Here is a 15,992-nt window from a genome sequence, read left to right as displayed (position 1 = left end):
TTTTCTGCCACAGCTTCCAGTGTGCTCAGGGTTCGTCCTCTGATGGCGCAGGCTTCCCTGATAAGTTTCTTCAGCCATTGTGTTTCTTCTGAGCTCAGGTTGCTTCACCGGGAGACTGCAGTGTAGAATATAATATATAATAATAATAATTCTTTGCATTTATATGGTGCTTTTCTCACTACTCAAAGCGCTCAGCAATTGCAGGTTAAGGGCCTTGCTCAAAGGCCCAACAGAGTACAGTCCCTACTGGCATTTACGGGATTCGAACCTGCAACCTTCCGATTGCCAGTGCAGATGCCTAAAACATTTCCAGTAACTTGCTGCACGTATCAAAAGACCCGAGTCTCCTTAGCAAGTGCAGACTGCTCTGGACCTTCTTGCACAGCACCACTGCGTTGTCAAACCAGTCCTCTTAGATGTTTATGTGAACCTTTCAGGTACTTGTAGGTCTGCACCATTTCCACATCCTCCCCTGGATGGTGACTGGTCTCAGAGGCTCCTTGGCATGGCTAAAGTCCACCAGCAGCTCTTTTATCTTGCCGATGTTGAGTTGCAGGTTGTTGTCCCGGCATCACAAAGTCCTCCACAACCTTCCTATACTCTGATTCATCTCCATTATTAATGAAGCCAATGATGGACAAGTCATCTGAAAATTTCTGTTGTTGGCAAACACTGGTATTGTTCTGGAAGGGAGACAGGACAGCTCTGTGCGGTGCTCAAGTATTATGAATAATTTTTAATAATCAGCCATCTATCCATTTGCTGAACTTGGTGAATCGAGTTTTAGGATCAAGAAGAGCTGAGGCCTGTGCTGAGGTAGAAGGCAGGAAACAACTCTGAAGAGTCCAACGCAGAGCACAGTCATATTCTGACTTAATGTACCATGTGAAAGTCTTAGGAACGAAATAAAAGAACTGCTTTCAAAAATCATGAAACGTTTCCAAATATTAAAAACAATTATTATGAAGAGCTGTATACTGTAAAAAAAAACACTAAATGAAAATTTCTGCTTGGGAGTGAACACCTCTTGAATTTTTTTCCTTCTTAGAACATTACATCATTAGAAAAACTGTGACAAGCACAGGCCACTCAGCCCAATATGTCTGTTCATCCTGTTAACTTAGATCTTCCAAAATAACATGAAGTCAAGATCTGAAGGTCCCTAAAGTCCTACTCTCCACCACAATACTTGGTCATTTATTCCAAGTGTCTATGGCTTTTTGAATTCTCTTGCCATTATGTAAAAATCAATGATTTGAAGGTTAAGCTGTCACAACTGCCAGCTCTCATTGTTTAGTTTGGTTGACCTTTTCTTCAGGGATGTGAGGCTTGACACTGAGGCTTCGAAGGTCGTATTGGTGAAATCGTGTGACAAAGCTTATGTGAAAGTTCCCACTATCATGTGACTGATGATATCCAAAGCTTCGAACATCACTGGAACTCCAAGAATGGTGTGACTGCTTCAATGTTATCTGCTATCCCACATGGCATAAAAGAAGATGGTCATATTTTATCTTCTTGTATAATACACTACCGTGGCTGTCCGTTTGTCTGTCCAGGATTTTAATTCACCAGTAGCTCGCAAACCGTTTGAACTATTGACTTAAAATTTAGTACACATACACTACGTGACGTCTGCTATCCGCTTTCGGCATGATGATTGACCTCCAAGGGCAAAGATCAACCCAGGAAGGTCAAGGGCAAAAATAAATAACTTGTAGCCTGCAATTTGGTACACATATACTACGCCGAAAATCTGCACTACAGCTTTATATTAAAATCGAAGAATTTTGGAATTATTACTCCTTCTTTTTTAATTTTATTTTATTGTAGAATCAAGTTTTGGCAGAGGGCAGCTTTGTGGTGCATGCGTACGGGCATCGTTCTCATCGCTACCACCTTCGCCGTCACTTCCCCAACCTCATCATATCTTAAATCATTCTTGAGGCAAATGAAGACATAAGTGCCGGTTTAAGTGAAAAATTAAAGAAAACGTACTAAGTAATTGCAACACAAACACCGACTTAATCGGTTTTAATGCGAAAAGATGCCAACTAAAGAAGAGAAGAAGCAGGCCGCTAGGGTGGAGAAAAGAAGATCTGCTCAGGAAGCAGCAAGCGCATCAACCTCTGAGCAAACGAACGGTAAACGTACAGAGAAAGAGGATGAAAACTATGAAGAGTGCACTCAGCATTTATGACAGGCTCATGCAGAGCAAACAAGAATTGCTTGAGTAAGTGAGAGCAAAGAACAGACCATACAACGAAGACAGGCCGACACTTAGCGAAAGAGTATCGTAAGAGCAAATGAGACTGAGGAAGAGGCTTATCGGCGTCGGCAATCAGTGGTCAACGGAGTATGGTCAAGTCAAGTGTATTCAATTCATGTTATCGTGCAGTACGCCGTTACTGGTACAGGGATAATGTGTAATAAACTGTGGAGTCCAAAACTGAGAAAACAAGCGATCGAGTGTGTGGAAGCATTAAAACCTGTTTTCCAATAATAACTTTGCTATCTTCTGTAATGGAGCATGTAACAAGCCATTATTTCCCTAAACCCCCCTAGACTCTGTCCCTATCACTTTGATCCGGTCCATAAGCACCCTCCTAAACCTGTTATGATTCTCTTTGCCTTTTATTACACAGATGCAAAAGTATTGCCTCTCAGCAAAAATCCCCACACATGAAAAAGTTGGTGACTTATAATGTATTCAGTCAGTCGGTCATTGTCCAACCCGCTATATCCTAACACAGGGTCACGTGGGTCTGCTGGAGCCAATCGCAGCCAGCACAGGGCTCAAGGCAGGAACAAACCCCGGGCAGGGTGGCAGCCTACCACAGGGCACCCACACACACACACACCAAGCACACACTAGGGACAATTTAGGATCACCAATGCACCTAAGCTGCATGTCTTTGGACTGTGGGAGGAAACCCATGCAGACACGGGGAGAACCCAGGAAACGAACCCAGGTCTCCTTACTGCGAGGCAGCAGCGCTACCCACTGCAGCACCATGCCACCCTAACGTATTCATAAGGGTTGCTGTTATGGCATAAATTACTGAGTACCTTCAGGACAACACATTTAACATTAATTTTACTGCAGAAAATCGTCACATATACTAACATGTACGTTTATTGCAGCATTTTAATGATAATATGATAATCATAAGGTCAAAACGAGCACACAGAGCATTTACTGCTCATGTCAGATAAAGTCTATGCTAACAATAAGAACTTGTATGCAGGCTTCTCCCACCAACTGTCTTGAGCTCATAGCCACTATGGATTCTGCAAACCACCAGATATTACTGCATTCAGAACTCAGAAACTTTGACTATTTATCTGACACATTCAGGGTGAAGCTTCATGGTGCTTTGTCTGCCCATCACTATCTCTGCCCAGTGGTTTCTTCTCCACTTGTTCCAGTTGCAGTTAATCAGTTTGGTTTAATCAGTTCTTTATGACAGCGTGGCATGATGGCACAGTGGTGGTGCTGCTGCCTCACAGTAAGGAGAGCAGAGTTTGCATCCTGGGTCCTCCCTGCATGGAGTTTGCATGTTCTCCCCGTGTCTGCGTTAGGTGAATTGGCCATCCTAAAGTATGTGGTTGGTGTGTAATGGACTGGCACCCTGTCCAGGGTTTGTTCTTGTCTTATGCCCTATGCTAGCTGGGATAGGCTCCAGAAGAGAACTTCGTGACCTTGTTCAGGAATAAGCAGGTTAGAAAATGACTGACTGACTTCTTTATTGCATTAAGCATTGACAACTGTTTGTTATCTTTGTGTCATCATGCACTGGGCTAGACACATTCAAATATTCTAGGATTTTTTTTTATCTGAAATGTGGTCTATTATTTAGTTTTTGACATTCTTCAATGAAATACAAATTAAAATATTGCTCTGTAGCATTTCATTTTTCAGAAAATGAATGCTTGGAGCGTGGGTTTCCTCCCACAGTCCAAAGACATACAGGTTAGGTGCATTGGCGATTTTAAATTGTCCCTAGTGTGTACTTGGTGTGTGGGTGTGTGTGTGTGTGTGCCTTGCGGTGAGCTGGCACCCTGCCTGGAGTTTGTTTCCTGCCTTGCACCTTGTGTTGGCTGGGATTGGCTCCAGCAGACCCCCGTGACCCTGTAGTTAGGATATAGCGGGTTGGATAATGGATGGATGGATGAATGCTTGGAAAGCAGAAATTTGCTCTTTCCTACATTACTGACACACTAATAGAGAAGACAAATCATCGAAGGCCAAATTTATGTTTAAAATTCAGGACACCTAGGACTTCTGCACTTTGCAGGGCTGTCTTAAGAGCATCATAGTCCCAAAGGCAAAGTAGTGTGCTGGGACCCCTGTTTTTTTAGTAAAATAGAAACATACATAGGCACCAGAAACATTGTGGCCCCAATGTCCAGTGCCCATTGTGCCAACATGTTAAGATAGCCCTGTGGACCGTAGCTGCAAAAGCAAATCTCAGTATTGATGTTAATGTTAAATTCATGTACGCGTTTGCTTAACTAGGACCGAACACCAGTGCTCATGGGTACATACTGTAGATATTGGAGGCTAACAAATTAATGGAAAACTCCTGACAATCCGCTTAAATGCTGAGGTAAAGTTTTGAAAAACAGATTAGATTAGGGGGCCGCAAAGTCAGCTTGGGAGAGCTGTAGTGGGTGCAGGTTTTTATTCCCATCTGATTGCTTAATTAGAAACCAATGCTTGCCAATAACAGATCTAATGTCATTGTATGGCTTGTTCCTGTTGTAATCTTGCACTGTCAGGCTGTTCTTATATCGTGGATATTTTGTTTTCCTTTCCAAGTACATCATCCAAATGATTTCTAATTCTCAGTCCTTCATATTTATCTCTTTATTTTCCTTCCAAGTGTTTTATTAAATCAGATAGAATACACACAAGAGTAACATGTTAGATAAAGAACTGTTGGTTATTTTGTCATTGCCATCTTCTTCGTCTTTCTGCTGCTCCCACAGCAGATCATCTTCTTCCATATTTTCCTGTCTTCTGTATCTTGTTCTGTCACACCCATCACCTGCATGTCCTCTCTCAGCACATCCATAAACCTTCTCTTAGGCCTTCCTCTTTTCCTCTTACCTGGCAGCTCCATGTTCATCATCCTTCTCCCGATATACCCAGCATCTCTCCTCTGCACATGCCCAAACCAACGCAATCTCGCCTCTCTGACTTTGTCTCCCAACTGTCCAACTTGAGCTGACCCTCTAATGTCCTTATTTCTAATCCTATCCATCCTCGTCACACCCAATGCAGATCTTAGCATCTTTAACTCTGCCACCTCCAGCTCTGTCTTCTGCTTTCTGCTCAGTGCCACCGTCTCCAACCCATATAACATAGCTGGTCTCACTATCGTCCTGTAGACCTTCCCTTTCACTCTTACTGATACCCGTCTGCCACAAATCACTCCTAACACTCTTCTCCACCCATTCCACTCCAGCCTGCACTCTCTTCTTCACCTCTCTTCCACAATATCCATTACTCTGTACTGTTGATCCCAAGTATTTAAACTCGTCCACCGTCACCAACTCTACTCAGTCCATCCTCACCATTCCACTGACCTCCCTCTCATTCACACACATGTATTCTGTCTTGGTGGTCCTACTGACCTTCATTCCTCTCCTCTCCAGAGCATATCTCCACCTCTTTATACACAATACAACTAAAATGAAGCAGAAAAATGTTGCTCGAGTGAAAAAAGCTTCAACAGCACTCATTGACTTCAAGTGGGAACAAAAATCTACAGCCTCAACAGCCGTCCAGGACTGACTTTGCAGCCCCCTGTTCTGTGACTTCCCTGTAAGAATCATATCAGAGCACCATTTCATTTTTAAAGGCATAATGTACATCAGACACTTTTCTAATAAATTGGAGACCCTCTATAAAGGTACAGAACATTTCAAAAGCAAATCTGGATAGAAATTTCAAACCAAATCACTCAATGTGTTGATTGCTTCATACGAGTAGCATGCACAATGTTCAGTGCTTAGTCATGGAGCCATTACAAAGTCAATTAAGATTAAGCAAAATATCACCATTCATGCTCCATCCCACCATACAGCTGACCTGTCTAATCTGCTTGAAGACCTCAGGATCAACATTAGCGAAGATGTTACACTCAGGCTGCGAGAGGATCTGGAAGGCCACAGCACAGTGGTGGTTCTCCAGGGGTGAAATGTCATTGTAGCGTACTGCCAGCTCAGTGCGGGCGTTGATCTGGTACCTACCAAGAGACACAGATGACAGACATCATGCCATATAACAGTGTTGGTCATTCGCAGCTGGCTTCACCAAAAGCCCATGTGCAGATAGCTGCAGCCACTCATTGGCATAGGTCCACCTAACTCCAATTTCCAGCTTATTCCAACTTTTTCAGTCAAATATTTACTAGCAGCACAGGATTTCCCATTTCTTCTTTCCAATGGTAGACTCCACTTTTCAACAACATTTTACATGTCTGCCTGCCTGGTCTATCTCTCCTTTAACAGCTGTTCTGTTTGGCATATATAGGTTTATATAGCGCCCACCGTATTGAAGTCCTCAATAAAGAGACATACTTTAGCCATCCCTTGAACTGCGCAGTGGCCACAATTTTATTTTACCTAAAAACTACATTTCTAAACTAAACATATTTCACTTTATTTGTATTTTCTTGGCTTAAAAATTTCTTATAAGAATGGAAGTTTCTTATTGATACCATTGTAGTAAAGTGCAAAACGCTCACGTGTTATTGTATCCTGGGTGATCAAGGTCATGGCACACTGCTGCCGTCATAAGGATCCCCATGTCAGTCAAGGTGAGCTTCTCCTGCAGGAACAGAGAAGACACATTTTTAATACAGGGGGCTGCAGTCATGGTGCGTCTTGATATGAGAAATGACCCAGACTGAGCCGCTGTTACCTGTAGGTTGCACAAGTGGATCATACCATACATCATCTGGCTGACACAGAAGCAGTGACGGAAATTGTGGAAGGGGTTGCTGCGGTAGTTCTCTTGAATGCTCAGCTAGGTGAAAAAGGTGAACATGATGTTTGTTATGATGAGGCAACTCACCATTCAAGATCTCCACCATCCTTCCTGACAGGATGTTCAAAATAATTCCTTGTTGTAAGAGTATATCAAACCTACTTTTGCCAGCAATATGGCCTAGCACATGTCTAAGCACACCCGTCACCCAACAAGATGTCTTACCAGCCACCGCTTCAGTGTGATGGGGTTGATGTTGAACTCCTTTACCAGCCCAAGATCGTGGTACATATACTCCAAGCAACTCAGCATCTGATGGAGATAAAGCATAATGAGGGCTTCCTGCATGATACCTGTCATCCCCTTCTTGTCCCCAGTGAATGAAGGGCACACGTGAAAAGTTAGCAGTTCCAGTGATCAGGGTGACTTCAGTGTGATGACAGAGAAATTCTCTTCTGCTCCATACCTCATTGTGCTCCCAGTGCCACACATCAAAGGTTGGCTTCTTGAGGGCCTCGATTGTCTCCTGAGATAAGGTGTACTGTAAAGGGAGAACAATGACATGAGGAGCAGGCTACTAGAATTTGGGGTAAATGCTGGGATGCTAGCAGACAACTTTAGACAGGTGACATCTCCCAACATTTTCTAAACATTGCTGACATGCCCTTTCTTTCACTTGGAACCATTGCCTGAAAGTTCCTGAAGCTGAAAGTAATACATCTGTAACTTTTCCTTCATGTTCCTGAGTTTTCAATATTTTCTTCAATCTCCTTGGGGTTTTCAAATGTTCAAAGATGTTTAGAATTATTTTGGATGCTTCCTAAATTTCATTACGCACTAATTAAAAATATTGGAAATAACTATAAGGAAATAAGGAAAAGATAAGCTTTGTTTCTAGGGAAAGTTATCTGAAACTCACCATTAAGTTTGTTGCTATAATGCCTGTCACCAGAAGAGGGCAGCCTAAACAGCCAGTTCTCTCTCTCTGTCTCTCCTCGGTCATCAGCACTTGATTATAAGTCATCTAACTACCCAGGCTCCTCAATGTCTGATCATTAAGAATAATGTTTTCTAGTATATATGGTGATGTACTGTATGGGATGGAAAATGCTGCACTTTTATTTTCAAGACAAGATTTAGTGTAAAAAGCATACTTTCATGCAAGCACTAGTCAGAAAGATGCAGGACCAGCTGCATGCTGACCACCTTAATGCACAACCCTCATATCTGACATAATAAAGGTCTTTAAAAGTGCTTCTGCTGATAATTTAGGTAGGTTTTTCCCTGGCTGTGGGGCTTTTGTATTTCCACTCAGTCTGAAATGGTGTGTCTCTGTCCCTCACAAGCAGATGAGCTGTGAAGAAAATGTTTTAGAGCTCTTCTGAGGTATGTGCTTTCACTCCAGGTCAACAGAGGGCAATGGCACTAACCTTATACTTATTTTTATCCCTCCATATACACTCACCTAAAGGATTATTAGGAGCACCATACCAATATGGTGTTTGACCCCCTTTCGCCTTTAGAACTGCCTTAATTCTTACGTGGCATTGATTCAACAAGGTGCTGAAAGCATTCTTTAGAAATGTTGGCCCATATTGATAGGATAGCAGCTTGCACTTGATGGAGATTTGTGGGATGCACATCCAGGGCACGAAGCTCCCGTTCCACCACATCCCAAAGATGCTGTGTTGGGTTGAGATCTGGTGACTGTGGGGGCCATTTTAGAACAGTGAACTCATTGTCATGTTCAAGAAACCAATTTGAAATGATTCAAGCTTTGTGACATGGTGCATTATCCTGCTGGAAGTAGCCATCAGAGGATGGGTACATGGTGGTCATGAAGGGATGGACATGGTCAGAAACAATGCTCAGGTAGCCCGTGGCATTTAAACGATGCCCAATTGGCACTAAGGGGCCTAAAGTGTGCCAAGAAAACATCCCCCACACCATTACACCACCACCACCAGCCTGCACAGTGGTAACAAGGCATGATGGATCCATGTTCTCATTCTGTTTACGCCAAATTCTGACTCTACCATTTGAATGTCTCAACAGAAATCGAGACTCATCAGACCAGGCAACATTTTTCCAGTCTTCAACTGTCCAATTTTGGTGAGCTCGTGCAAATTGTAGCCTCTTATTTCTATTTGTAGTGGAGATGATTGGTACCCGGTGGGGTCTTCTGCTGTTGTAGCCCATCCGCCTCAAGGTTGTGTGTGTTGTGGCTTCACAAATGCTTTGCTGCATACCTCGGTTGTAACGAGTGGTTATTTCAGTCAAAGTTGCTCTTCTATCAGCTTGAATCAGTCGGCCCATTCTCCTCTGACCTCTAGCATCAACAAAGCATTTTCGCCCACAGGACTGCCGCATACTGGATGTTTTTCCCTTTTCACACCATTCTTTGTAAACCCTAGAAATGGTTGTGCGTGAAAATCGCAGTAACTGAGCAGATTGTGAAATACTCAGACCGGCCCGTCTGGCACCAACAACCATGCCACGCTCAAAATTGCTTAAATCACCTTTCTTTCCCATTCTGACATTCAGTTTGGAGTTCAGGAGATTGTCTTGACCAGGACCACACCCCTAAATGCATTGAAGCAACTGCCATGTGATTGGTTGATTAGATAATTGCATTAATGAGAAATTGAACAGGTGTTCCTAATAATCCTTTAGGTTAGTGTATATATATATATATATATGTATTTGGAGATACATAAAATTAAGTATAATCACACTTAAGCACATCAGAAATACCCTCAAGCATTTAATGAGGTAAGAATGGATCCCATGCAGGGTGAGGTGAGGGCTAGAGCTACAGTTTATCTGCAGAATGCAGAAAGAAGCATGAGTGGATCTCTGATGTCACTTATGGGGGCAACCCAGCAGTCCCTCCTCTTCTGTCCCAACAAATAAGTAAGAGAGACAGGAAGTAGGTAATCAGTCAGAACAGAACTGAACTCTCTTAATAGAAGCTTTTAATACCTGAGTAGCATTTGCTTGAAGCTTTGTGTTCCTCCATTATTTTTTCTTTTCATAAACTTTTCATTTCTTTTGTCTTATGTATTAAATGGATTACCAGAGTGTTCCCCAAAACTTTACATATACATACAGTATATATACAGCATACATATGCAAAAACATTGTCAAACATGAGATTTACCAGTGTCTCACAGGTTCCATCATGGGGAAACCCTGGAAAAGGTTGAGGGTGCAATATAGGTACTAACCACAGATCTGTTTCCACCTTTAGAATGCAGGAGGACCTGCTGGAAGATCTCTGACATCACTTCTGAAAGAACACCAACATTTCTGCATCTCATGCTGCCAAATAAACCAAAAGCTGAACAGAAGTCTGTGTTCAGTTCGGAACCAGCAGCCTAAGAGGTCAGACCTCATGGCAACAAAACTCTGAAAAACGGCAGATCTCATTTACTTGGTGTTAATCACTTTTTTTATTTTTTGGCTTGGACATCAAACAGGGCACCCCTAAGGATCTTAATCATCTCTTGTTTGGATTGTTCACTATGCAAGTGTGTGTGTAAATATATATACTGTATATAGGAAAGTAGGAAAGCCAGCGTACTGTTGATGTATAATAATAAGTTTGAACCTCCACTTTTGTTTTTCCAGTTCTGGATAGAGGCTTCCAAATACTGCCCATATTTTTCTCATTTTTGTCCCCTGAATATTATTCACTTCTGATTTTTTTCATCTTTACAGTGTGTCTCCTTCTATATTTCAAAGGGTTGCTTTTGTTTCCCTAATATAACTTACATACTCTTTATCTAAACTTCCATTTTCTCTAATTTTCTAAATTTTATTTGAATGCTATCTAATGATTGATTACATTTTTGCCTATACAGATTCTCCATTATTCCTGCTTTCACCATTTTTTATAAATTATCCATGTGGTTGCAGGTTTCACTCAATATCTGCTCAATCATAGCCAACCTTAAACCCCCAAACCCCCAGGTGACTTCTGAAGTGTGGAATTCACCGTACCTTGGGATAGCTTGGGACATCTCTCCGTGGTGTCAGCTTTTTGCTATCATCTGAGAAGTTATATTTACAGGGACAATTGACCCTGCAAGAGAGAAGGGTGAAATGTAAATTAAGAGCCGAACTTGATAGAAATAAAAGATGCCCCCTGCCTTCCCAGATGCTCTGTAACACACACCTGCTGCTGCGGGAGGCCATCTCATCTCGCAGCTTCTTGAGGTCATTTTTGCACTTCTCAATCTCCACCACCTTGAGACCCTCCACTGAAATCAAAACCCAAAGCATCTCAGTCTTATCTTAGGAAACACTGACATCTAGTGGCCATAATGTGCAGCTATTTGTGCTGACAACTTTTGCTAAGTAAATATCATCCCACCCTTTGTGAATCAGGCACACAGCCATAATGTAAATAACTCACAGTTTTATAGGACCACCACTTGGGACTTGTGATCAAAGATAAAGTGCTAAATTAAAATGTGAGTGCCACTTTAATGTCACTCTTCAGACTATTTGTGAAAGCCACCATCAGGTATATTTGACAATTATAATTTCCAATACATACAAAGCGTAAATACATACTGCCTTTTGAAGGTGCAGTGCACAGTTCACACACCGGCCAGCATAACTGGGAAGCAATGCAATATCTCCAATTTATTAATGAAGAGCACAACTATGGGACACATTACATCCATCCATCCATTTTCTAAACCTGCTCATCCAGAGCATGATCATGGTTCATCTTGGGCCTACCCCAGAAAGCATCACACCCAAAACAGAGATAATCCATGGACATGGCACCAGCCTATAGATTGATGAACACACACAAAAACACATCAGGAGCCAGTGTAGCATCCCCAGTCCTCATAACCTCCCGGTCTTCAGACTGTAGGAGGAAACCAGAGAACCTTGAGGACATTATGGTGAAATCTAAACACAGTCATAATTATTAGTTATAATATAGTGTTAGGCATGGTCAGGTCAGGTCAGGTTGGGGAGCGTGCACTGGTAGAGCGCAAAGCCACACACAACACAAGACAAAATATCTTGGGATTTGGTTGGCAACCCCCCAGGCAGATACGTGGTCCAGTCCCACCCTTTAGAAATGACCATCCATCTGCCACAGCCAGGTGTTACATGGGCATCCCCTTAGCTTGGTCCAGCCATTCGGGTCCCCAACAAAGAGGATCTTACAAGCTGGATCACCCTCGGAGAATAATGCCTCATGGCCGTGGTGCCATAACTGATGCTCCCTCACAATGCAGGTGATGTGCCTCATTTTGGACTCCATGAGCAACTGCTCATTGGATACAAAGTCAAACCAGCGGTAACCAAGTATTCTCCAAGGAGACACAGTACCAAGGAACAACAATATAGCAAGACAGGAAGCACCAGGACTCTAAAGACTTGGACGATTGTCCTTTTGCAGAGATATCAGGAGCGCCACACACCCCTTTCTGGAAACATCTTGACCCCCCATGATCTCCCAATCCATCTACTGACTTCATAGGAAGAGTCACCAGAGACATGAATGTCACAGCCAAGGTAAGTAAACCTCTCGACAGGTCGACACTCTCTCCGCAGACACACACACTGGTGATGGCCGTGCCTAAGAGGTCATTAAAGGCCTGGGTCTTTGATTTTAATCAGGAAACTCGCAAGCCCAGACACTCAGACCCCTTGCTCAGCCTCTCGAGAGCCCCAATTAGGAATGCTTTGAGGTAAATAAGAAAAAGTAAAAGAAGAGTTTTCATGAGAACAAATCATTCAGGTCAATAAGATGTGCCAATTCCTATTCCCTACATAATGATCTGAAAGTTCACAAGGTGCTTTCATCCACATTGCTAGGAATCTGATCCATAATGCAGTATCTCCATGCACCGCCAGGATTATTCTCACACTCCATCTCTTTTCTAACATGGCCAATCTGTTTGTCACCTCTGTCTTCAGCTCATTGATCCTGAAGGCCCTAAAAAAAATCAAATGGTCACACAGGACCTGAGCAGGCTCAAATGTGGAAAGAAACAGGAGGCTCTGTCTGCCCCAAGCCATTTTTTTCCATCTTGTTAGCAAAGGAAGTGATTGATCTGAGAACCAGGATTCGTGTTTTGCTATCTACTCAATTTGAAAGACACTATATAAAAAAAAAAGATGGAGTGATTGATTTATAGTGTGCCCCCCCCACACCTACCCCAACCACAAAAATAGGACCCTGAAGCGCAGAGTTACCTGCTAAATTGCTCAGCCACCTGTGATAGCACATTTTGGAACATCTCTTCTTTCTCTAACAACAAGAAACAGAAGAAGCATTCATGAAAATGGAGCCTGCTTGATAACATCATGGTTTAGACCAAGGGGGATTCAGTAATGAGAAGGAGAAAGACTGAACTGACCAGTTTACCCAATAACCTCATTGTCTGCTCTTTCAGTAAACCCAATCAGCTGCCTCAAGAAGCCTCAAATAGCTACAACCTGCATAATTTAGGAATAGCAAATAATCCATCCCTCCCACCTACCCACACACAATGTGGCATTCTCAATGGCTTATTCATCTCAACCAGCTTTTCTCCCACAATTCCACATAAATGGCTCTGCTGATTTCCACTAATTGGCCTCTTTGTGTCCTACCATAAACCCATAGGACTGGTCCTGCTTTCCCACCTAAAAACAATGCAACTAGAGTGTCATGTAAAGTCAGAAGGGTCCTTTCATTGGATTGGTTGGCCCAGCGCTGACTCAGCTGTGGAATGGCCAATAGGGGGAGGCAGCTTGATGGCTGAGGTCTCCAGGACTCTGAACAAATCCAAATCGTATTCTGTGATATCATCTACTGCTGAATTCTGCTCTGTACTTGTAATATTTCTATTGCACTATTGTATTGTATTGAGGATTACTTGTGTTCTGTTTCCATCCATTTTCCAACCCGCTGAATCCGAACACAGGGTCACGGGGGTCTGCTGGAGCCAATCTCAGCCAACACAGGGCTCAAGGCAGGAACCAATCCCGGGCAGGGTGCCAACCCACCGCAGGATGTGTTCTGTTTCTGTGTATTGTATTGTATTGACCCCCTTCTTTTTGACACCCACTGCACGCCCAACCTACCTGGAAAGGGGTCTCTCTTTGAACTGCCTTTCCTGAGGTTTCTTCCATTTTTTCCCTACAAGGATTTTGTTTGGGAGTTTTTTCTTTGTCCTCTTAGAGAGTCAAGGCTGGGGGGCTGTCAAGAGGCGGGGCCGGTTAAAGCCCATTGCAGCACTCCTTGTGTGATTTTGGGCTATACAACAATAAATTGTATTGTATTGTATTGTGTTGTATTGTATTGTATTGTATTGTATTGTATTGTATTGTATTGTATTGTATGTTCTAATTAATTTAGAACAAGGGTTTCAAAGCCTGCATCCCACAGTTATTGCACCCATCTTGACAGGATGTGTAATACAAGAGGAACCCCCTCAAGATGAATCTTCCAAACTATAAACAGTTCTATAGCAGCAAGCTACAGTGTAACCACGCAGCAACATGCCACCTAACGGGCAAAGTTTGGAACACAAGGACTCCATATTAGAGGCATGCTTGCTGACATAGTGAAGCCCCCTACCACTCACACTTTAAAACAGAATGAGATCTTGAGTTGGTGTGCTGTGTGTCTGTCACTGAATGTAGAGTAACAGAGAGTCTCATACTGACCTCCCAGCTGTCCAGTGGAAACCGGCACAACCTTGTATGGAGTACTTAAAAAGACAAAGAAAAAAGAGACAGATAAGGCGCTATAAACAAAAACAAGTCAGATTGCTGTGAAGCAGGTCAACGGTCTTTAGCACGCTGGTAGCAATGTGTCTGTGAACAACATCATAAATCCCATTCAGGGTGTTGCTGGGAAGAGCCAGCTACTTGAAAGGCAAACCACATTCACTCACGTCTGGGTGTTGGTTGGCATGGTGGGGTCAATGGAGATGATGGCACCATCTTGATTCATAAGCATGATGGCCGTGTTTCTTAAAGGGAAAGTAGACCCAAAATATAGTTAGCATCACACCGTTTAGTGCATGTCATAAAACAAACACTGCAATCAATGAGCAGATCAATGCCCTCAGCCCTTCACCTTTAACAGGGTATAGAAGCCTGTTATCTGTCTGCTTCTGTGCTCAGAGCAGCTGTGCTGAAGTACACTTGAAGTCCGAGAGAAAGGCTGAGGGGTTGTGGAGCAGGGATAGAGGAGTGAAGGCAGGAAGAAAAATTAAAGGTTAAGAGGGGTGAAGAGGACAAAGACAGCAGGGGGCAGGTGGAGATGTGATTGAGAAAAAAAGCAGACATAATAGAGAAGAAGATGGGCAAAAAAAGGAAGCGTGAGAAGAAGAAAACAAGGATGACAAGAGAGATGAGAAGGAACAAGATAGGGACAAGGGAGCAAGAAATGGGAATGGAAAGAAAAGGGAGAAAGAAAAAGATAGGGTGAGGGGTGGAAAGAAAAAAAAAAGAGCTGGGCAGAAAGGAAAAGATAATTGGATTGTGGGACAAGAAAATAAGGGGAGTTAGAAAAGGTTAGATTGATAGTGCAGAATAAGAACAGAAAGGTTTAAGAAATGGACAAGTGAGGTACAGAGACGGGGATGAACAAGTTGGGGGCAGAAGGAGAATGGGGTCAGACGTTATGGATGGGGACAGCAATAAAGATAAATGGTACAAGAAGAATGTGTGAGCAAAAAAAGTGAAGCAGGGAATACAGAGAAGGATAAAAGATGGAGAAGCAGACGTAGAAGCTGACTTAGGGTGGAAAAAGGAGTTGAGTAGGGGGTCACCAACCTGGGGATATTTGAACACGAGCACAACAACTCCTTGATGTCACAGGGACTGCAGTGGCGACTGAAGAGCACCTGAGAAAGACAAAATACCAAGGTCAGATTGGCAGAGTAAGCTGTGGAGTTCAGTGGCACGGCAAGTAAAAAGGCAAAGGATATGAGAGACCAATATGTCAAGGCATGGGCAGGGAAAGACATGA

At 42.9% G+C, this 15,992-nt stretch overlaps 1 protein-coding gene across 3 annotated transcripts in view; it reads right to left on the bottom strand.

The window, feature by feature from the left end:
• The window catches only part of LOC120535967 (high affinity cGMP-specific 3',5'-cyclic phosphodiesterase 9A-like), a 44,779-nt gene that overhangs the window by 17,088 nt on the left and 11,699 nt on the right, over positions 1 to 15,992 (bottom strand). For 2 of the 3 annotated variants that reach the window (XM_039764212.1, XM_039764213.1), the window contains exons 1-9: positions 13,223 to 13,234; positions 12,893 to 12,962; positions 11,175 to 11,259; positions 11,000 to 11,081; positions 7,464 to 7,538; positions 7,223 to 7,309; positions 6,932 to 7,036; positions 6,756 to 6,838; positions 6,098 to 6,254 (exon numbers count right to left, since the gene is read on the bottom strand). In XM_039764212.1, the coding sequence (XP_039620146.1) occupies positions 6,098 to 6,254; positions 6,756 to 6,838; positions 6,932 to 7,036; positions 7,223 to 7,309; positions 7,464 to 7,538; positions 11,000 to 11,081; positions 11,175 to 11,259; positions 12,893 to 12,899 (681 nt within the window). In that variant the 5' untranslated portion in view covers positions 12,900 to 12,962; positions 13,223 to 13,234. Of the gene's footprint in view, positions 1 to 6,097; positions 6,255 to 6,755; positions 6,839 to 6,931; positions 7,037 to 7,222; positions 7,310 to 7,463; positions 7,539 to 10,999; positions 11,082 to 11,174; positions 11,260 to 12,892; positions 12,963 to 13,222; positions 13,278 to 14,680; positions 14,725 to 14,910; positions 14,989 to 15,796; positions 15,868 to 15,992 lie in introns of those variants that run through there. The other variant, XM_039764214.1, reaches the window with a different exon arrangement.

Source organism: Polypterus senegalus, chromosome 9 (genome assembly GCF_016835505.1).
Source record: "Polypterus senegalus isolate Bchr_013 chromosome 9, ASM1683550v1, whole genome shotgun sequence".
NCBI classification, from domain to species: Eukaryota; Metazoa; Chordata; class Cladistia; order Polypteriformes; family Polypteridae; genus Polypterus; species Polypterus senegalus.
The sequence above is the reverse complement of the archived record's forward strand: the minus strand, read 5'-3'. Positions and strand labels throughout refer to the sequence as shown.